General features: G+C 28.1%; 1 protein-coding gene across 1 annotated transcript; it reads left to right on the top strand.

Moving 5' to 3' along the window:
• The first annotated feature begins 10,266 nt into the window (after positions 1 to 10,266).
• LOC112596581 (homeobox protein Hox-A3) lies at positions 10,267 to 23,656 on the top strand. Its single transcript, XM_025342341.1, has 4 exons — positions 10,267 to 10,403; positions 18,878 to 19,119; positions 20,959 to 21,116; positions 22,674 to 23,656. The coding sequence occupies exons 2-4, from the start codon at positions 18,933 to 18,935 to the stop codon at positions 23,607 to 23,609; spliced, it is 1,281 nt and encodes a 426-aa protein (XP_025198126.1). The 5' UTR covers positions 10,267 to 10,403; positions 18,878 to 18,932; the 3' UTR covers positions 23,610 to 23,656.
• The last annotated feature ends 2,095 nt before the right edge of the window (positions 23,657 to 25,751 follow it).

A 25,751-nucleotide genomic window follows, 5' to 3' on the forward strand; every position in this document is an offset into this window, starting at 1 on the left:
GAACTAATTATTTAATACTTTAAGTAGAAAATTAAATTTATCTATATCTAACTTATTATTATTTTAAAAATAGAAAACAATTATCAAAATTATTGTATATTATTTTCATCTAGGAATCTTGATATTTTGCAAAGTATTGTTAAATCAACTGATACTGGCTGTTATTTATTTACCTATATCATATTATCAGTAATATAATCGAAAATATTCACAAGTCATTTAATTACATTAGAATATTGTATAAATACACTTCAGTTACTCTAAACTAGTAAAACTATAGCTATTAATAACGATTTTTATCATATCAATTTGAAAATTATTTTTCATTCTTCTAAAAACTGCTTAATCATTACACAATTATTCAATACACTGGCAGTCTTTGAAATTTGAAACTTAAATTAAAGCAGTATTTTTTGGCGATCAGGGTGAGCAGCTGCTGATCCAGCACGGTAGCACGCCCCGTGGCTACGCTTATATCCCTACTTGAATGGTTTTATTATTATGATACTGGAATACAAAAATTGGTTAAAAAATAAAAATTATTTAAGAAGTACTAGAATATTTTATAAATAAAATATGATATCAATAATAAATATGTCGTAAAAGTATGGTAACACTATACATACAGCTGTATCATATATAGCTAGGTATCATCATTATTATTATAGATTATTTAAACTTCAAAATGGTATACTTGTCTAAGAAATAAAGCTTAATTCAGTGGTATTACAAGTCAATTTTTTAGGACAGTTTCTCTTTCAACTTTTATTTTGATTTTGATATTAATAATAATAATAATAATAATTAATTTTGATATTATTTAGAATCCCTGTATGCTATGTTTACAAATGCGATTTAGTATAGATTATATAATGTCATCTTGTCTATTTATTCACAGTAATTATTATTATTTATATTATAAAATAATAATTTAAGTAAACAAAAAAGATATTAAAAAAATAAATACTTATAGGCTTAAAAATAAATATATAAGTTTGGGAGTTAGTTAACAAGATAGAATAAAAAAAAATAAAGAAATAATAAAACAATTTCAAAACCATTCTATATACCATATGGGACCTGTAAAAATCAATATTATGTCAAATTTATATCATAATAGAAACACAATATTAATAATATATGTCATCTAATGTACCTAAAATTTAAATATAACAATCAAAGTAAATGAAATATTCAAGAAAAATATAACACACTAAATTTAATTTAAGAAAATTCAGGGAACTTGCTCTGATGTAAATAGGTGCATCTTAAAATTGAACAATGAATGGACCACATAATTAGATATCTTAAATTTAAATTAATTTTACACGGAAAACGATTATGAGCTCAAATCATTTGTCAATCTGTATCAATAAGTATAGCTTATTATGTATGATTTTATTGCTGTTAATAATTTAATTTAATATTATATGGATACGATAAAGTGAATTAATTTTTAATTAAAACATCGTTTTTATGTTTTAAATTATTTTAATAATACATATTTATAACATAATATGTTATCCTAATAATTATTTTTCATCTAAATACTGACTTGTCGTAGAACTGTGTAATAGATTAAAATCAAGCTATCTATTTTGAAAATTTCATTGAGTACAGTATACTATAATAATATACGTAAAAGTCTCAGATCTTTACAAATAATATTTTTGAATTATAACAAAATAACTAAAATCATTATTTTTATTTTAAATATTTAATTTTATAACAATTCAAACTTAAAATATTAATAAAAGTGAATTGTATATCATTAATTTTGAGATCTTAGGGTTTATGGAAGAACAAACATATGGAGAACTTAGTATTAAATTTTCGAGATTTAAATAATGCAATTGAAAAAAATATAATAAACTTTAACTAAAAAATAGTATGCGAATTAAATTGGTTTTGTCAAAATTTGATTTTCAAACGCTTGTAAAAATAGTAAATCGTGCCTATTTATTTTTAATATTTTTTATTTTCTATAAATATAACTTTAATGAGATTTTATGTTACACAATATTAAGAAAGAAAATAAATAACCGTTCTGTTATACAGATAGTGTCAAGTGTACCTCGTCATTGAGTAAGTGACTGTAATCGTAATGTATATGTTAAATTTGAATTCAACGATAAATTATTGTATACGAAAAACAATTCCAAGCGACGACGGTCTGTCAGCAGGTATTATAGAATATAATATATTTATATTGCTATTTAAGTAATTTATTTTATAATCATAAGATGAATTTGTCTTAGCCAAAAATGTTCAATTTTAAAATGTGTTTTAGGTACTTATAAAAAATATAATAATAATATAGGAATGTTGAAAGTTTCAAGTACTTACCCAATAAATATATTCTTAAATTACAACAAAATAACTAAAATCTTCTATATTTTTTTTAGCTTAAAAATAGTAAAAATATTATGAAAATTTTTTCATGACTTGTAAATGCTACTACAAATTTGATTATACTTAACTTAAGTTTCTACAGTTATTTATTTTTGTGCTCTAACAAAAAAAAAAAAAAACTGCTTTTGCTTAAAAATGTCAGTTTATCCGTGATTTATTTTATCTTACCTAGTGATTTTAGAAAGTACTGTATTAAGAATTTTTACCCTTAATCCCTAAAATATAATCTCGATACCCGAAACTACACTCCAAAGTGAAAATTTAGCATTTTTACCGCTCCAAAAGCTGACGATGGACGAACAAAAATACATTACCTATTGTGTTTTTTCTAAAACCTATAGCATAGAAATAAAGCATTTATTGTCATTGTCTATACCTATACAACAACAATGATAAATTTATAATTTAGTAAAATTGTTTTTATTCCCACAGTAAATTTTATAAGATTACGCGGTGTATATAGGAAAACAGGTTTTCCGATACGACCATGTATTGACAAAATAAATAACATAAATCTTACTACATATAAAGCGTAATCGTAAATATTGGTTAATTAAATCCCCTTTTTCATGTGCTGTTCGTTTACTACTTTTAACATATGAAAACCTTACTGGTTTAGATAATGTATAACCATTAAACCTATCAATGCGCAACATCTCACTTTTATGTCCAATATGTCTAAAAAGATTACCCGAACGACGTTTTGTACGAATTAATGAACATTTCCTAGTAATTGTTCTACACAATATGCGGTTTACCCCATCGTTTGTCAACTAAATTGGATTTCACTAGATATTGGCCTGCCAAATTACTGACCATTGGTCAATCACGACAATAAGGATACTCTATACATACATACATCATGTGCACACACACACACACACACACACACACACATATATATATATATGTATATAAATATAATGTATATGTTTTTGGGTATGTGTGTGTGTGTGTTTGAATATATATATATATAGATTCAAACACACAAACATGCACCCTGACATGCGTGTATTGTTGTTTTTCTAGTATTTATTGCTTCGGTTTTATACGTCGTCGAAATCAACCCCAATATAAACGTTTGTGTAACACCATTGCAAACAATGATTATTTTCGGTTTAATAAAACGTAAAATAATATAATATACGGTAGACCAATTAACTCATTGTAATACGAATTACAATGCGAGTAGGTGTCCGGCACGCTATTTAACGGCACATCTGCTCGCTAATCGATTTATTGAAAATATTAATTACACATCGTCACCGTGGCCGCCGTGAATTTCGCGTCATTATCCCATGACCGCTGCAGTATTTGGCAACGTACCTAATATTATTATATTATTGCATTGGCGATCACGATCAACGGACAAACACTGCGTTTACGCACGGCGCGTTTATGCATAAGACCAACCGGTCAAGTACGCCTACAAATATAATATATTTTTATAGTCGGTATAATTATTGCTACATAAAATGTATGATATACAAGTACATGTCGTGCAAATGGTATAATGCGACGTTTACAAATATTGGCGCGCACCTCTTCGACAGATTATATAGAAGTACAGTTATTCAGTTAAATACCGTTGATGCTTGTGGTACATAAATAAATAAAATAAATAATTCGAATTTGAGTTTAAGAACCAAAAATATTATTTAGTAATTATTATATTATAGTTATATTCGTATATACATATTACATGTTATAATACTGATTCTCAAAATCATGTATAAATATATATATGATGTTTAAATTGTGTTATTTTTATAATATCGTCACGCGAGTTAGTAATACACAACTATATTCTGAGATTTATATTGAAAAAGAAGAGGGGAAGGGTAAATATATTTTAGAAAATTTACCGCTGACGGCTGGGTGTATGACAAAAAATTTTGAAAATAAATTTGTTCGGTGTATGGTATTCTGTTCAAGTAGATACGACCCTTTGATTGATAGATTTTTCAATATTAATTTTTTTTCTGTTTGAAATACAATATCTTTTTGACTATAGTTTAAAAATGATTTTTTAACTAGCAAAGTATTTTCATCGAGTTTGAATAATATTTTTCAAATAAAGTAATTACATATGATTTACATAAATCATACATCTATATGTAATGATCCGTAAACTATTTGTACAGGTAACTTAAATCATTTACAAAGTACAAACTATAATTTTAACTAAATAAAAATGTTGTTATCTTCATACGGAAATACTAAACCAAATAAGCCGTTGATAAAAAAAAAAAAAATTTTTTATTACTATACATTTATTAGGTGTCTACACAATATTTTAACAAATGTTTACAATAAACGTGTTGTAAATTATGTTAAGTTATAGATATAGACTCTAAAATCTATTATATGACGTATAAATGTATAACGATTGGTTTTAGTGGTTTTAAAAGCAAATCACAACATCTTTTATGATTTAAGCATCTTTCGGAGTCGCCTAGAATATTATATATACTCATAAGTCCGAGAAAAGATTACGGTGATTTGAAAAATAGATTTGGTGACATTTCTATATTGGAAATTGGAAATTGGAATGCAGTGATTTGAAACATAGCTGTTATATAATAAGAGATAATTTAAAATGCTATTAAGTATTATTGCCCCTAAAGTATAACATTTCCATTTTTATATTTTTTATAAAGTCGTAAATTAGATAATTGTACAAATAAAATATACTTCAATAAAATATTGAATCTCAAATACGAAATGGTAAGAAGAGAGAACGATCTACCAGAATACCTCTTCGAAATCCTACGACCCCAAATAGAAATATCAAATAAAACAATGCATTTTATTAAAAAAAATCAGAACTTTAAAAACAAATTTAGTAATATATTTAAAAAACAAAAAAAATTAAACCTTCGCCATAATAAGTAATAGCCCTTGTTGTTGAAGCGAATAAATCAATAAAAATAAAAAAAAAAAGAACTATTTAATAAAATATAATAAATATAATTAAACCAAAAAAAAACTTATAATTGACTTTATCAGAACATTTTTAATTATTTAACAAAAAAAAAGCAATTAAAATATTATTCTTTTAAAAGAACGTTTGAGTAAAGAAATAAAATCGTATACTATAGTTTAGATATAGCCAATGTATGTTTTCAACTTTAAAACTTTTTTCATTTACAACTATTTTGGTACAGATCATATTGAATGTGTTCGCGTCGATCAAAACCTACCTATTTTAAAATCGAATATAGAATAAAAAAAAAAAAAAATCAATTGACGTGTGTTATTCGAAGTACAAGTTTTCTATTTTGCGATGTTGCGAAATATGTGTAGTCAAGTGATAACGAATAGAATAATCGTTATTATTTCGGGCACCGATATTTGATTAGGTACATGATTATTAATTATTCTCTGTATTAACGCAATCCGAAATCCCGTGTATCATAGGTACCTCCGTTAAATGTTATGTAATACATTATGTGCGTGTACAACGATCTGTGCGTATTTTATTAGGTAAGTATATAATACAATTCAACCCTCTCAATTCGTACATATTATAACTGTATAATAGTTATAATCATATTATTTTTGATGATCCCCTTTTACAATACTATCCCTTACACACACACACACACACACACACACACACACACACACTGAGCGGGGCGTTTATTACGCTCGTACCATAAGGCGGCTGTATAGGATATATAACTGTGAACACGAGTGAATTGTGTATCGAACTGAGCGGCGACGCTCTCTTCTCTCATTGTCCCGAAGGAATTCCGCCCCATCACACCGTCGTAATAATATGTTTATACACACACACACACACACACACACATACTCACACACTGCCCACATAGCCGACACGCGCACATCTTATGAATATTAAAATTGTATTTTGTATCTTCTGCCGCCCCCTGTCATCGTCCCCGCGTATCGCAATATAATATACCGACCGGGGGCGCACATTGTTTCCCGCCCGATGATGGATCATTAACCCGCTCCGTAATTGGCTATGCAAATATTAAAAACAACATTCCGGCGTCGTAATTATCGCACTTTTATATGAACAAAATGAAATTTAGCCCAGGCGGAATACATTTTAACGTCCGTTTGCTACTGCAGCAGCCCGCCGCGCCGCGGCCCTCAGTATATAAAACTCTAATAAACGAGACCGGGTATTTTGTTTTTATTTCTCATCCCCCACGGCCCCGCCCGTAATAATATTGCGATGAAACATTATTGTTATTATTATTATTATCATCATCCGACGTTGCACTATATTGTTATAAAATATGCTTGTTTATACCGGTCCTTTAATAATTATACGATAAACGCGCAGTTTTATCGATACTGCAGCTCACAGTATAATATTAACAACGTAATTGTTTCATAATACGTTTACACGTTGCAGCGTTATACATATTTTATTCGCATTATTACATTATTATGTAGTTTTTATAATAATTATAAAATATTAATTATGTGTTCAGGTTCCGTTCTGATTATATAAAAACGCGATTTTCGTTTTATTTTTAATAAACGTTTTTTTAGTAATTAATATTAATTAACTAAAATCGAATAAAAAATTATAAAAATTTAATACGTAATTACCTGCCTATAATTATTTGATATAGCAAGTAAAAAAAAAAAAAAAATATAAGTGAAATTAATAGCACACAAAATTCGAGTATAATATACTAGCCTACATAATTTTTTATTTATCATTTAAATATCTACTATTACAATTGTACCTTTAAAAAAATATATATATAATTGATAAGAGTGATAAAAGTAATGTGCGAAGATGTTGCAAACATTAGTCACATATAAAGTTTATTTTCATTAATATTAGTTATCTATTTATTTATGTAATAAATAAATGACTAACGCTTAAACAATTCAGAATATTATAATCTTTTAATAATGCATTTTATGGTATCAAAGTTTTATTTCAATAGATTTACTCAATTCAAAATTTGAATTAACTTAAATTTTTATACTAACGACAATATCTCTTAAAAAATGGTCTTACAAAAATATTAAATATGCATATGTAAAATTCAGAGACATATTTAGGTGAGGGCCTTAAAGGCCTAAGCTTCTAGAGCAGTGACATTTTATGAATGGCAAATTTCATCGTCTTTTTATTTTAAGAAATTACAAAAAGCATTTATTTTTTTTATAATGAAAGGTTATTTTTACATGTATTATATTATAATATAATTAATAATAATAAATATAATTTTGAATTACAAGTTAAACGATTGCATCCGTTTGCTCAAAATGTAATGGTTACTTACATATTATACATACATGCAATACCAATCAAGAAAAAATTTACGCTATAGTTAGGCAGTATTAAATATAGAATTGGATTTGCTGTTAACTTAAAATATTAATGATTTAGTTGATATTTTTATTAAGGAAAAATTAGAAAAAAAATATATTATTTTTTGTAAAATTAATTTGTAAATTGCAAAAAAAGATATTGCATAAAATTAAATTTGTATTATGCATAAAATAATATAACAAATTATATTATCAAATTCATAAACCTAAATATGCTACTTGTAATGTTGTAACTCATATATTATGCTATTGAACAAATTTTACAAACTAAATTTTGGTAGAATAATATTAATTATTTATATTTTAAAATCACCAGAGTTTTCATTTTTTCCGGATCCGTTGTCATGTACGTATCTATTATCTTCGTGTAAAAATACACAAAGTTAGATAACTCAAAAATTACTTGTTTAAGTTTTGATTTTGATAAATCAAAATAATCAGAAAAATTATCTGCTAAATAATTTAAAATCAAGGGTTTCATTTGAAAAACAACAGTTATAGAATTTTAGTAGTACAAAAACATCTCAAAAAGTAGTCTTTAATACCAACTAATGCTTAAAAATTCCAAAACTCAAATGTTGAATAACTATTATCGAAGAAAAAAAAATAGGAGTTTATCATACTTGCTGGTGATTTACCGTGTACATATTACATAAATATTTTTATAATTTCATGAATCATGATTTTATAAATCGATTACCGAACACATTCAAAAATAACACTGCCAAAACGATTATGACCATCTATATATACCTATATTTTTTGCCTCGATTTTATTTACTACGGTATGTGCAGTATGCACGATATTTAGTATTTACTACAATCTTCCAGGTAAGTAGTTTAAGGAATACAAAGTTATGCGCCTACAATATATTTGATTTGTAACGTCGTCGTAATGGTCACCACGATATCAAGTCCATAATGCACAGGCGAAGTATAGGTAATATTATTATTTATTATATATTATATACGTATATATACGACCCGTTTTCCGACGTATATGTGTACGTTGTATAATGTACTTGCGGTACGTGTATAAATATATATATATATATATATATATAAATATATTTTATATAGTTTTTTATACACTTATAATAATGAGATATGATATTATATTATGTCCGACTACCTACACCTTCGGTTATTTAAATGTGCGGAGCATGTGCGTACGTGAGGCGCACAATATTTCAACACTCGAGAGTGTACCCCATGTGTGCAATAATAATATATACTCATAGCATTCACGATTTGCGGGTGTTAGAAGAGATCGCATATATATATATATATACGAATATATATATTGAGCGTACGTACGTGCATATTATGTACATATATGATATTATTGGCGAAGCGATTGGGTATAAGTGGCGCGTGTGGAGGTGTGGGTTGCGAGGACGAGGACGAGGCGAATATGACGCTGGCTGAGGTGGTGAAGGCAAATGAAATACTCATGAAAACAATCTAAACGACAACCATTATTCACGCCGTTAAATCCTTAATATCTTTGCTATTAGTTTGCGCCCTGCCGTCGTCGCGCGTGGATATAACGACGACTTCGACGACGCGCGCGCGCGGCGGAGGGATGATACACGAGTCGACGGGGTGAATATGCGCCGGCCAGAATGCGGGTGGGCGCGCGCGCGCACGCAACACACCCCGGCCACCGGTAGTCACGCCCTTCCACTCGATATATGGTTCCCTACACCCCTAAACACGGGGACGTTCCGAGAACGGGTGGACGGGCGTCATATAATCGTATAGTCGCAGAGGAAATCAATTTCGCGTGCGTACATATGCTAGCCGGATGAGGGGGAGGGCGTGTGCGCACAGCCAAAATGGGAGTAGACCAATCGCCAAGAGGGATGAACGCCACAGCCGCCACTGCCACGACTCTTCGGTGCGGACGAAGGGATGACGGGGAGACGGTATCCTCGAGGGGCCCATGAGTCTCATCTCACAACGAGATAATATACCTTATTATAACGCGTTCGCGCGCGCCGCCGCCGCTTTATACACGCATACATGGGAAACGTTTTATGTGTGGACAGAGATACACGAGCGCACGCGCGAAGGGTCGACGACAGAGAAATCGAGCAGGGGCGGAGAGTTAGAGAGTGGGCGAAAACGAGAGGGGGTGATAAACGGGGAGAGACGAAGAGAGAGGGAGAAGGGGTGAGAAAGTGAGACGGGACAGACAGTCGGACCAGATATATCGTCGTCAGCCAAACCGGAAAGGACGTTCAATATTAAAAACCGATTTATACTCTCCTCCGTCCCCCGCCCACGGACTGCCGCGCTTACCGTAACCCCGTCGTCTCCTGTCATCCGCCCCTTCGCGCGCCGCGCCTACCGTCGGCCTATCTGCCGCTTTGTTCCGCCGCCTCCGGTACAGCAGCCGATCGTTTCTCCGACACGCGTCACGACCGATCTTTTTGCCATCCACGCGAATCCAAACGCGCGCACACACGCGACAGTCCGCACATACACGCGACACGCTCGACAACGCGATCGGTGCACTAGCAGCCCCGCAGTCTTGTAAACGCCGTCGCCGGTCATCGATATCCTCCACAACGCTGCTTTTGTCGTCGTCGTCTCGATCGGACGTCACGAAACCCATCCACCGCCGCCGCCATCGCCGCTGTCCAGTCGCCGATTTTGAGGTGAGTATGTGCGATATCGCGCACCGGAACCGTCCTATAGGTTACCCACCCGGTCGAACCATGAACCGTGGTCGCGTGTTTTACGGGTCGAGGCCCGTTGCACGTTGCGCGACGATGCTCTTTCGGGTGTCAAAAAACAAACGCTTTTTGCGATAAGTCTTAGTGGCGGGTGTTTGCGCGTCGATTGTAATATTTATTATATCTACCGGCTAAGTTCTGTCGATTTCCAGTGATTTTTATCCGGACACGATAACATTATGCTGAAGGTATTTATTTTTAAGCACTGGTCTAAGTACATATCTAGCCGTATAATATACGAAAAGATGGTTATTCCGTCTGAGCAATAGGAACACTCAACATTTTTTTTTCGCATTATTCGTAGTGGCCTTTTTAAACGAAAACTTACTGGCGACCGTTGAATGTTTTCGATTAAATGAAAGAAAACTTAAAGTTTCGATATCAAACACTTGCAAGCGTTGTTTTAACTGAGTCTAGTTATGATATTTTCGGTCGATTTAAAATTTCTATATTCTGTCTAGATATTTTGTTGACGAGAACATAATCTCTAATCGTTAGATTATTAAATAAAATACCACTAGACTTATACCTACTTATAAATTGATATAAGGCATATTATGATATATTATGATTGTTTTGTTTTAATATACATTTCATTTTTTTTAGTCTTATAATATAAGCTTATAGCAGATACCTCCATAAACATTTTATACGATCAATTAATTTACTAATATATGTAGTTTATTATCATTCTATTTTGATTTGGGTTATTTGAACACTATTAATAATAATAAAAGTTGATTTGTATTTTAAATCAAGAAAAATAATATTATCTATAATTCTATCATTCAAAAAACCAGAAAAAATAATTTAAGTTTAGAGAGCTTTATAATCAGAATCAAATTAAAATGAAATTTAAATATTTTTAGTTTATACTTTCTATATGTTATAGCTATATATCAAATTTTAAAGACAAACAATAAAAAAACGAATTTTGAATTATTTTACATTAAAGAAGTGCACGGATTGTCAATATAATATTAATTTGATGTATAGGACAAGTAATTATTATAATTGCAGATGATATTATATCAATAACACTTTTTTTTAAATTAACTTTTAACATGGTTATATTACATCTAAATACATATTATATTTTTATAAGAGTCAATAATAAGTAAATAAACAATCATAGTTAAAATGTTTTAAAAATAAACAAAACATTGAAAAGTCGTATAAAAAAAAACTATCTACTTACTTATACTATACATATATCTGATAATTATATAAAAATATAAAATACAATTTTCTAATCGAAATATTTATTTTATTAATTAAATACATATAAGTAGAGGTCGAATTTACTCTCTTAAAATCCTTAAAATATGTTTTTATGTTGTTTAAAATGTAAAATAATCTTTCAATTTATTTTAAAAAAATATAGTTTTGGGGCATATTTGTATGTAATAGTAATATGAAGGGAAAAACAATATTTAATCAATAATATATCGTAAGATTCAAATATCAACACGCACCGTGACAAACGATTGACAGCTAACGAAATAATCGATGTACTGTTGCTCTCGATGAAAAATACCTGGTGATTAATTTTTATTAGAATCCAGAAGGATATAAAAATAATTCGTATAGTGAATATTGTATTTAGTGATCAATATTATCCAAATTCTGATATACGTGAGATATGTTCATTTGCCGAAATTACGATAATAAAATCATCAAAAATAAAAATATTCTGAAATGTTTTTTAACACGTTGAATATTTACTAACTACTAAGATATACTTTTTATGCAAAATAAATTTTTTCATAATACGAATTTTATGTTTCATGAATTCTAATGATATCTTACTTCCGTTTGACTGCATACAATAGAAATAAATATGTAAAATCATAAAATTCCTATCTCTACATATAAGCATTATAATGAGTATATCTAATATAAATATTAAAATAACTAATAACTAATACTTATTTTTGTTTTATAAAATAATCCCCACTAATTTATTTTTGATTTTTATTATAATTGAACAAAAACTTAAGTTCTATGTGTAAAATATTTACACAATGACTACCTCTCGAAATTTTAGTTACAATAAATCGGTGTAGGTAACTAAAATGAAAATGAATCAACTTTGGGGTACTCATTAGTTAAATATATTTTATCCCTTATTCTAATAACTAGATTCTTATATTTACATTTTAATTTATTATTATAAAATAAGTAAGCATTAATTTAATGTATATCATTTAATTAGTTGCTTAGATATAGTTTACGGAAGCATCTCAACATAATATTACAAGTAAATTTTTTTGCGTATTGTTTTTATTTATTTTTTAATACCGAATTAATTGAAATTTGTTCATATCATGGAAACAATTAGACAATTAAACAAATTAGCAATAAATGATAATATATTGTATAAATAATAAATTATAATATCTTAGTAGAATAACGTAATATATTATCTAACGCAGAATGAACAAATATCTAATACAATAAAATATTTTATACTTTAAAATCCGTTTATTATTTAATAGTAAATATTAATGTTTATAATTATATATATATTTATATAAAATAGAGTACCTACGTAACTATAACGAAATCTTACATCTTTATATTAGGTATACCTATTATTTAATAACTATACTATGTGCTATTACGTTCAATATTGAGTACCTTGCTAATTAGTCATTCTTGTCATAAAAATCAATTTGTCAATTAAACATCATAAAAATCTTGAACATATTTAATTGACAATTTAGTAATTTAGTATCTATTTAATAAATAAAATTGCTTATATATATATATATATTTATATCTATATTTTAACGCTATAGTCTACGGTACTATATACTTATCTAAAATCAATAATTAATGCGATTAGTTTATCTAAAAATAAATAAGATCCTATTATAAACAACTAATGTTATTACAATACTTTATTTTCTTTTAAAAATTTTCTTGAAATGAATATATAGGTACCTACTGTATTTTTAACTTAAATTCTATTCAATTTCCATTTGATTATTTCTTATGAGTTAATGTAGTTGTTAAATGGGTAAAAAAAATTAAATCGTCATTATTCACCATGAAAATAATCATATTTTATATATTATTATGTTTAATGTTAATATCTATGCTTAAATTTTGAATCTTTATTTATACATTAATTTAAAAATGAAAATCTAATTCTATTTTTATAGATAAGTATTATACAAATTATATCACTCAAAATAATATAAACAAATTTATATAATAATTTCAAGATAATATACCTACCACCGGTAGGTATAGCATAAAATATACGGTGGTAATAGTATAGAGAGTAGTCGTACTAAAAAGACGATTCTAATAATATACTCCTACCTATATGTGATTAGATAATATAATATGCAAGAAATGCAGTAGATTCTCCGATCCTTCAATGAATAAATTATTGCATCCACTATGGCTCGTATACGGCTGAGAGAAAAAAACTCTCTAGGTAACTTTATATTTATATGTTTAAGCCCGATAGGTAACTGATGTATAACCAACTATTCCATCACTTGTGATCAGTTTATCTAATAAATACATAAACAGATAAATCATACATATTATTAGAAACATAGGTAGTTATACATACAGTTTGTGTATATATTTATTTATTTATTGAAAATTAATGTCATGTAGTCTCAAGAACAGAAATGATATATACCATGTACAATACATATTATACTGATTTGATTATTTTTCTTGATTCAAAATTTTACATGAATTGATATAAAAAATGTATGGTTCGAACTGGATGTAGGTATCTAACCTACCAGTATGGATATAATATTTTTTGTTAATAAATCTCAAGTTTTCTTTTAGAATCTTATCATTAAATAAATAACTATAGTCTATATTATTAAATACTATTACAACGAATAGCCAGAATATTATGATTCTTATCTACAATTATATATGGTTAGAGGAATAGATACAATACAATTGTAATTTGTATTTTATAAATATTAATTGATGACTGTTACTAAAAAAACAAAATAATTTTGAGCAAGCGATTTTTTTTTTTTTTTTTTTTTTTATTATAAATACTGATGAATTTATTGAATTTAAATGCCGTTGGATTTTTCTATTGCGGATAATGTAAAAAGACCCGATGGATGACTAACGGCGTAACTATTTAAAGTGGAAAATAAGTGTGATTATCTGCAGTGCAATCATGAAATTTTTAAATATTTGTCATAATATGTTGAAATATTGTATTTTCATGAAATGTGTTACTTTAAGTATCAAAATAATATTTATTGACGATATTGAATTATAGAAATAAATTTACTTTAATTTATCTTCCTATACTTAATAATAAATATTTCAACTTGAGCTTGAGCTAGAAATAAAAATAAATTTATAACATATATTTGACATAAGTATTAATTCCTACTAATTATTTTACCATCCAAATTATTAAAATAATTTCAGAAAATTATCATTAGAGTTTAATCAGTTTATTATAAGTATATCTTATTATTGTTATAAACCATTGTTATATATCATATTTTTATTTATTACATTTTTACGGTTTACTTAACATATAATATCATATGCGTTTTTATCAAATTTTAGTACTTTTTTATATGTGCCTTAATGATAAAATATAAATCCTAAAAACAACCATATTAATAATAAAACGTTTTTTCATACACTATATAGAGATATAGAGTATATTATTATTTATTATGTTTAGAATTTATATCTAATTTTGTAGATAACGTATGTGATGTATATTGTATGACGTGTACAATACATTTTCAACAGGATTTATGTTTTTAATTATTATTCTAAAAAGTTTAATCTTATATAAGACTTACAAACTAATTACTTTTCTATTGTTCTATTATAATAAAAATATTTGACAGAAAATTATGTATTTCATAGATAAGTAAATAAAGTAAATTATATTATAAAATAATAATTGAAAATTACTTTTATTTTAGATAAAATTAATCGTACTTACTATACATTTTTTTTTTACATACAACTTTGTAATATATGTTCTTTTTTTAACAAATTTAACTGGCTTAATCATCCCGCATTATTATCATTGTCAGTACATATTTTAAATCATTTTAAAGCCATATTTATTTTATTTCATAAGTATTAATGTTATATAAGTACGTACATCGTAGAAGTTTAATATTTAATCATAAAAACTAATCAAGTATTTTCTTCTCAGGTCCCCGCACAAAAACAATAATTTTGAAAAATAAATAGGAATTAATTTGTTTTTTTTTATTTTGGATTAATATAAATATTTAAATTATATATACATCCAACTTCAATCATTATCTAATAATTTGTAAAACGCGTGGATCAGAATAAGACGTACATTTCATTACTAAAATTGAATTATAAAGGGCAATTATCTGAGTTCAAAATTACTTTTCTTAGTAAATGAAAATATATTTTATCAAAAATGTATTAATATGTTAATATAATTGGTTGTTCTGATGTATTCTATGTTAAAATTACTTACATTAATTTAAATATTTAAAAATAAAAATGAATGAATACATCATATTACATTTTTATAAACACATTACACAATTATAACTTTGTTAAAAACTCTGAACTTATAATAATATTTAGTCTACTATTTTATTCCACCAAATAATCATGTTATTATAAGAAAAATTATATGTTTCAATCATGATCCCTTTAATTACAATGTATTCTACATTATCCCTATTCTCTTATTTTAACAACATTTTAACTTTAGTCATAGATAAGTATACGATAAAGTATCTTAGCCCTTTATGTATGTGAATGGGTTTCAATCATATCTATATAAACATCTCCAATAGTTAAGTACTTAAATGATACATAAATAGTGTAATAAAATAAACAATAAAATTAGAGAAATAACTGGACATTTTTACTTGAAAAATAGTAATACAAATGTATCAAAACAATAGTCCATTAAGTACTAAAATAAATTGTTTAAATCATTAAAAATAAAATATAAACGAATATAATTATATTTATTTCAAATATAATAACAATATTGATCGTATGTATATAAATTTTCATTAATTTGATATGTATGAATAAAAGTCAAAATAAAGAAAATATTGCAGAGATGATTGAAATAAAAAAATTTCATCGTTTGTTTTATAACGTTTTTAAAAAATTAAATTAATTGTACTATAGTATAATGTATATCGCATAAATTTCAAATAATTGTAAATTAACAATTAAAATAATTATGCACTTGTAATTGTTTGTAAGTAAAATTTATACTATAATATTCAAGTAATGGTATTTATATTTTTGTAGTATATGTAATTAAAAAAAAAATTAACCAAAAATGACAAGGTGACAGAGTGAGCAATTCAATCCAAGCTATGACTTTCTCATTTAATTTCTTGTTAGTGAAAAATCTTTTACTCTTGATAAAAAACTTATTCATCGACTAAATATTATAAATTTTAAACAAGTTTTATCCATATTCGTTATTATAAAATAATATACTCGTATACTTTATAAAATATGAACGAATTATCGGTTATTATTCTAAATTTTCTACTTAAAATTAATGAATGCCACTTTTATGTCATATTTTGAAGGCGTATGATATGTAATGTATAGATAATAATAAATTACTGTTAATATTCAACCTAGATTCATTCTGTAATATAGGTATTGTACAAATCTAAAATAAAATATATGCTTAAGTCACAACCTATGTTTATTATTTCGCAAACACAGTTTTTTTAGTCTTTTATATATTTATATATTATAGCTAAAGCTAATTAACTATTTAATACATTACATACAAATTACCAGCTTTAGTTTATATACTGCACCCAATTTGGGTTACAACCACTTTGTGCACATTTACTTAAAATATTCAAAGCAATTGTGTACAAGTTTACAAATAATAATATTTAACCTTTTTAAATACTATGCATAATGCATTAGGTATATTAATAACAAATAATTATAGTTGATAATACAGAGTATAACTTATTTCTAAACTTATAAAATTAAAACATTAACAAAAAAATAAAGTGCAGTACGTTAAATCAAACAATCAATCACTAAATATGTATTACATTTTTAATTAGGTATTAAAAATATGCTCGTTCGATATTTACATTTGCCCTTTAAAATACTCAAGACTTTTTGTAATTATATTTTAAATTTATGGTCAAACGTGTGTAACTTTAAGTAGTTAAATTTATCGAAAACTTTATAACGTTTGTTAGTATTCAAAAAATATTAATTTTATAATTTTATAAATTCATGATATTTAAAATGATTATTTATCTATACTTAGCGTTTTTTTCATTTTGAATATTCGTTATCATGAAGTTCATTGTTGAATATCGTCATTTTACCACCAAACTAGACATTTATAAACTCATTAAAGTATTTTATTATACTGTTGTTATTCGGTTTATCATTCAGGTGACATACCTGACATTCTGTATAATATAAATCAAATAACTAAGTTCTACCTTGAAATATGTTTCTATTGTCTATAATTTTGTGAAAAAATGTCAGCAAATATTCAGAAAAATATTATTTTTACAAACGAATTTATAGTCCAAATTGTATGTAAGTATTGACACTATACAAAAATTTATAAATAGAAAATATTTTCTTAACTATAGTTGTACGGAATATTTTTATTATGCTCAGATATAATAATATTATAATGTGCAATGTGGTATTTTCAGGATAAATTGTTATAAAATACACAACATTTTGTTACACAAAACCGTGAATAAAATAATGACTTATTAACATATGATAGTAGTGACTTAATATTAATAATTTAAATGTTTAATATATAAGCTTATGGAAAATCGTAATTACATAAAAACAATCAAAAGTATATAACTTAACATGGTTGTCTAGTTTAAATTTTACTACCTAATTTTTGTATTGTGAAATTTAAAATAATTTTATAATGTAATATGAAAAATAAAACTACCCAAACTAACTAAATTATAGAAAAAAAAAAAAAATCATTGTCAAATTCACAATCATTTCATAAACACAGATTAATAAAAAATAATATTCTGACTTTTATGGCTTTGCTAAATTCTTAGATCATTCTTATAAATTATTATAATAATAAAGTAACAATACCATGTACTCCAGAACACAGGATATTTTTTCTGGAACAGGTAACAATAATATGTTCATCTTAGCTTACACAATAGTTGAGAAACGCTGATTGTGTTCAAAGTGTTTCAAATTTAGATTTAAATAATATTGAGAAATATTAGTTTTTATCAAACTCTTATGTTTGCTGTATTTTAAAAAATAATGTGAGTAAATAATCTGAAGTAAAATATTATTCATACATCTTTTACTCAATTTTCTGGCACTAATAAAAAATAATTAATAGTACATCGTTGGTTTTTCTTACATTTTAGGCTGTATTAAGACTGTAATGGTTTTTAAACAAATTGTACAACTTTTGATTGAGAAATGCACAACTCAACGTATCCTTGTTTATCAAGATCAAACAGTTCAAATCAAACGTCGTCCGATCAGGAAGTCTTAGATCGTCAAAACAGTTTAATGTTTACTAAACTGCCATTGCCAAAATTAGAAAATGACTTACAAAATTATAATTTGAGATTGGACAACAGACCAAACTCTGAACAGAACAAAGGTAAGTGCATGTCATGTAATAGATAAAATTGAAAAAAGTTGAATTTTAAAAACCGATAACGATACGTGTTTTAAATCTTATCATTTTTTAATGAGTACAGTACATTTTTAAATGTTACAAGTGACGCTTAATTTGAAATTCATCATATCAATAATTTAAATATGCCTGTTTGTTATTCGAACAACCAAGCTTTATTGTAATCGGCTAGATATTTAAATCTGGAAGTTCTATGTAATTGCTATTCATCTTGTGATAATCTAATAGAGTGTGTATTATATTTTTATTTCAATTTCGCGTATGTATATCACTTACATTTATTAATTGTACATAAATACATTTTGTGAATTATTTTGTGTAAGTAATTTTAGATAGTATTGTTAAACCAGATTTAAAACCGTTATATAATTAAATCTCTATGGAAATTAATTTAATTGTATTTATAAGTTATTTACTAAAAAAGATTCTATGTAATAAGCAAAAAAAAAAAACATTTGATATAAAAATTTTTGGTTTATATTCAGTGCGCTCTAAAAACAATGTGAACTTCAATTAAATTTTAAAATATGTCTATGTTTTTTATATTATTCTACAATCAATTTCCATGATAATTTTCAATTAAGTCGATATGTTTATTTTCCAAACATTTTACCCTTTTAGATACCTGAAAAATTATTCTTGTCCACTGTGAAACTAAATAGCCTATCTTAAACGCCGTGTGATCGTGAATTTATATAATATGTCAGTTAAACCCAGCACATTCCACCATCATGAAAATTCTTTTAATTTCTATCATCAACAATTTAATAGATTTTACCAGGATCACTAAACTTTGCAAATTTACAGACAAACATGCCGGTGCTATCATTTTGAGTGTATCGATAACATAACGCATAAAATGCAATTATTATAATACATGAAGATGAGCATATTCGTACGGATAATTTTGCTAAACAATTGATGTCGCATCTTTCAGACAAATTTGCCCGATTTTTTTGTTATAAAATTTTAAAAATTATTCTATGACTCCATATGAGAAAGATCTTCCATTTGACGTTAGCTCCAGAAAATTGTTCAATTAAAAAAAAAAACTGTGACAAATAATTTAGATGCATTTTCCTATTTTTCTTAAAAACATAGAAAATCAATAAACAAACATGTCGATACCAACTTAAATGCACTAAAACTGATGACAATTTAAAACCTCCTCTAAAGGTGTGTTAAATCTTAAATTTCTTTATCAAAATCTAGAACATTTTCTAAATAATTTGGTACATTTTTTATAAATCAAAAAATGCGCTGATGCCGGTGTTAAATTTGAGATTTAACAAACTTGGCAAAAGTCATAATAAAGTATGAATATAAAAATGTTCGTGTATTTTTCTCAGTATTTTCTACATAGAGCCGGTGCGCTTAAAAGTATGGCACCGGCATGTTCATTTTTACACTCACAAAGTTTAGGAATCTTATCAAAATACAAAGTGGATTAAAAACTTTTTCAAATAGTTTATGTTAACAAAATATGCTAATGCCAACGTAACAAACAATGATTTTATCATTGAAGAGCATAAAAAAAAAAAAAATGAACATTGAGCGCCAACGGCGGAAAAATGTGTTTCAAAATAAGCGTTCATGATAACATCTTAGTCGAGCTAAATATTTCCGGTAGGTGTAAAAAAAAATACAATTGTTGAATTATATGTATACATTAGACATCAGTATAATTCTATATCGTCTAATCAAAAATTCTGATTACTATCAATTATGATATACCTATTAAATATGTATAATATTTATTTAAATTTTTTTCAAATTTACTAATAAATAATAATCAATGATTAGATGGTACGACAGATCAAACAATAAGAAGGTATAGAACAGCGTTCACAAGAGAACAGTTGCTTCGATTAGAAAAAGAATTTTACAAAGAAAATTACGTGTCCCGACCTAGAAGATGTGAACTTGCCACCGAATTAAATCTTCCCGAATCGACGATAAAGGTATGTAATTTACCTTTATACTGATATTTTCAGCACATGATTGCTGGATTAGATAGTACTTATACATTGGTCTAACTTGTGAGACATATATATATATATATATAGGATATAGGCATATTAACAGATATAAATCTGTGACAATAATATTATCACACTACAACTGTATATTATTTGAAAATTAAAATAAATATAGTTATGTAGATTTTACCGAAAGAAAAAATCGGTTATTTATATTGATAGCGTAACTTTTAATGAGTCGTCTTAGCACTCATAATTCATAATTTCCACGTTTGACAAACTTATTTTTTAATATCTACCATCCATCTGTATCTATTTTTATTTTTATTGAAAAAACCTTCACTAACCAATTTCACTTTGACGGAAAATTTAAATTTAAATCATATCTTTTACAGATATCATATTACCGATATCAGATTAATTATTGTATTTGTTAAAAACAAATTTTAGATCTTAGTGCTGTAACGATATTGTCACAGCACATTGATTAAATCATTCTATCGATATCAGACGATTGATTATAGTTAACAAATTTTCATTTATTTTTATCCTCTTAAAAAATGTTGTATACTTTTCTCTTAAATGCAAGTTTGGAACTAATACAACTTCATTTTAATTATACGAGTACGTTCACCGTTAACTTTAAATACAACTCTTTCAGCTCCGTCTAAAAATGTAGGTAGACAGTTGATGTTACATTTCAAAATTGTTTTGATATTATATTTAATAAAAAAGTCCTTATTTTTTTTTCCCTTCAATTTCTATTTATCTATCCCCCGATGCTAATAGTTTTGTAATTTAAAAAAAATATTTTGACAAATTTAATATTTTTTGTAATATTCTGTATAAATATAATAACTGATGCAATAATTTTATGTTCAGTGAGTATATTTATATTTTTTCCAATTTCTACACTTTTGATCAAACTTTGTCTTAACCGGGATATTATAGTAATATAATTTTTATGGCAGTAAAATATATAACATATTATATATATTTGCATTGCCAGTGATTATTTTAACATTATGCACTACCCTAAGTTTCCATATTCTATACTTAGTACTATATCGTAACTTACTCGATAACAAAATTAGATAAATTTTGAACATCACGGGTTACCAGGATAACGTTGTTATAGAACTCGGATTTAAAGTTTGGTTTTAAGTAAATGTTGAAGAAGGTACACAATGTTATTTATAGTAATTTTTATCATTAATAATAATTATTATTGTATGTGTAACGTGCTCTTCCCATTAATATTGTTGTCCAAATATTATAATAGAAATATCATATTATCTATGTTAACGGTAGTTAAACATTGTTTATATTTTCTCTGTTTCTTGGTTTATTTCTGTACTTAGCATGTTTTACCATTGATTTTAATCGACGTTATAATATTTTACTTGGCGTCGGTCAGCCACTGCAGTGTTGTTATTATTCGACAATACGCATTTTACACGCATATACCTAGCACTGCAGACCGGTTGCCGATGTTTAACTACCACAAGTCAACAGCGTATTTCCGGTTAATGATTTCAGGTGTGGTTCCAAAACCGGCGGATGAAGGACAAACGACAGAGGATCGCCATGGCGTGGCCGTACGCCGTGTACACGGACCCGACGTTTGCGGCCACGGTGCTCCAGGCGGCCGCGGCCAGCGCGCACGCTAACGGCACGCTGCCCGACATAGCGGCCATCGCCAACGCTTACCAATACTCGGCGGCAGCGGCGGCCGCGGCGGCGGGGCCTTCGTATTTCCACGGCCCGGGCGGCGGCGGCGGTGGCGAGTACGGTAAGTTCCAGCCTCAGCACTACGTCGGTCCAGTGCCTCCACCGCCCCCGGCACCGCCCACCCAGTCGCTTCAACAGATGATTAAGAAGCCGTTCGGGCCGTTCGTGGGCCACCATCACCACCATCACCATCACCATCAGTTCACGTCGGCTACGGCGGAAGTCGCTGCCTTATCCGCGGCCGCCGACGCCTCGCCGGCCGAGTCGTCCAGCAACGGTAACAGTCACGCGGCCGCCTTTGACGGCCACATTGCAACGGCGATCGAACACAAAACGCCGACGGCCACCGCCGTGACGATGGTGGACAACAACAAGACGACCAACGCGGCGGCCGCGACGTCGTCGTCGTCGTCCTCGTCGGCCGCGGACGCCGCCGATTTTTCCGGCACGAGCTGCAAGTGTGGCATAGTCGACTGCGTGCTGACCACTTCCGGCAAGTCGGTCAACAGTAACGGTGCGATGGACGAGTCTACGCCGCCGCCGCAACCGCCGGCCGCCGTTGACCGCTTGCCGCCACAGCTGTTTTTCATGACTTCCGGCGGACCGGAAACCGGCAAAGACGTCATACAGTCGGCCGAATGCTCGTTGGCCGTCCACAAGCACGTCTACCACAAAGAGTACTCCAAAAACAAACTGTTCCAGCCCTACAAATCGGACGTGACGACCGCGAAACTCAATCTGTAAACTCGCACACACACAAACGTATAATTTTATTATTATTATCATTATTATTATTATTATTATTATTATTATTGGGTAGTAACTTCTGTTAATACATTTAAAATAAATAGTACGATTCTGTTACAACACTTTAATATTATTAAGTATAATAAACAACATTAAACCGCGGTATAAATGGTATAATACGTATTCGGTAATAAAAATAATAATAATAATAATAATAATAATATAAAATGTCAAAGGCACCGTCATCTACAAGTCATGCTTTCTTTCATATACACATTACACACACGACCTGTGAAATTTGACAAAACATAACGTGTACACTGTACATGCGATGTATCAATAATAATATAGCATGCCCATTTAAATATTGGTAGTTTTTTTTTTCTTTGGTTAATTGTTATTTTCTATACTCACGATAAAGTAATGATAGTTTTTTTTTTTCTTCAAATTTTGGTCTTCAAACTCCTTGTTTCCCTCGTTTTACAATATCAAGCTTATACACGATCTTCGAAAAACGTATGTGCATATGATATAGGTACTTAATTCAACAATAATATATATTATATTTTGTTAACATTAAACACAATAAGATTATCTCATTAGTGCACTATTAAGTTATTATGTTATATCGCATACAGGGTGTGTAAACATAGTTCAAATATGAAATAATACGTATAGAATTTGTATTGTAGAGAAGTCCGACCACAGGTATTTTAATTTCATCCATAATACAATAAATCATTTATGTAGTATACTATAACCTTGATTAAGTACCAAATTTTTGTTTCGCCAAATTCTAAACTCCAAAGATAAATGCAAATTAAGCGCGCTCAGTTTGGTGTCGAAAATATTTTAACGGCCAATTATATATTCCATTAGAAACCATAATTATAAAACAAAACTACCAACGCTTACCCCTTAAAAAATTCCCATTATGATCGTTTATTATTTTAGACGTCGTTCGCAGTTTTCGTTTCCATACAGTGTGAACTAAAATTAAAGTAGTCGCTTTTGAGTAAGGATTTTCACCGCATAATAACATAGAATTATCATAAACAAACAGTATTCAGTGGTAACTATTTTAAAATTATTTTGAACTCAATATTTATTTTTAATTCAATTTTTCTGGTACAGACCAGGGCATATGTTTTCGATTTGATTTCAAAATAAAAACTTTTTAAGAGTTAAAGTTAAGAAGAACTTTTTCGTACAACATAAAATATTAAATTTAGGATAAAAATAAAAATTCCATCTATCAACCACCACAAACTGCTAAGCGTGAAATATTTTGATCGGTTCGTTCGGAACGATTTTATTACGGAAGTATTAATTTTAATAAGACTTGTATGTTGTCTTTTCAATGGAATAGTATTGTCATTATGAAATAATTTTGTCCTAGTCTTCCAGATTTATCTCGTTTAATTTCATATTGATTACTTCTATTATTACGAACCACATTATTCTAGTGTTAAGTATATGTATAGATACCAATGGCCCATGCGCCGAGGATATGAAACCCCATACCTTTCGTGAGAGGCTTTAAGCAATTAATCGAGACCCTTTTCGAATGGCCTCAGCCGGGTATATTGTGGCGATCCAACGGACAGCGGGTACCTCCCTTTAATGTGGACCAGGTTGCCAAAGTATATAATACAATTTATAGAATACATTACACAACAGATCCCCGCCGCTTCTTCGTCAATCAATAAAATACACTAATAATAATTAATTATTATTTATTTCATTGTTCTTGTACAATATATATTATACAGATCCTTAGCCTGCGAGCGTAACGATAATTTATAACTTTAAAATGTCCGTTAAATGTTAATAATGATGCACTCTATTTATTATTTAACGGTGTATCATTGGAGATTATTTTTACAAATCCCTTGCTTTCTAACTGTATAAATAAACGATGAATTTGTTAATATGATATAAATACATAAGTCAACTGATACAAATATTAGAAAATTATATAAATAAAATAAAGAACGTTTAGTAAGACAAGACTAAAAAACTAAGATAACAAATAAATAATATATTAAATGTTAAAAACGTACAAAATATTTCTACTGAAATGATATTAATAAGGTTTTGAAGTTCGAAGGGCTTAAAGCCAAAAGCTTTCAAAGTAAA

The sequence above is a fragment of the Melanaphis sacchari genome, unplaced genomic scaffold (genome assembly GCF_002803265.2).
Source record: "Melanaphis sacchari strain LSU unplaced genomic scaffold, SCAv2.0 Contig32_pilon_pilon, whole genome shotgun sequence".
Taxonomy (NCBI): Eukaryota; Metazoa; Arthropoda; class Insecta; order Hemiptera; family Aphididae; genus Melanaphis; species Melanaphis sacchari.

Coding starts and splice junctions, on each gene's coding strand:
- LOC112596581 (XM_025342341.1), top strand. CDS start 18,933: ATGCACAACTCAACGTATCCTTGTTTATCAAGATCAAACAGTTCAAAT. Junction 19,120..20,958: donor AAACTCTGAACAGAACAAAG/GTAAGTGCATGT, acceptor ATCAATGATTAG/ATGGTACGACAGATCAAACA. Junction 21,117..22,673: donor TTCCCGAATCGACGATAAAG/GTATGTAATTTA, acceptor TAATGATTTCAG/GTGTGGTTCCAAAACCGGCG.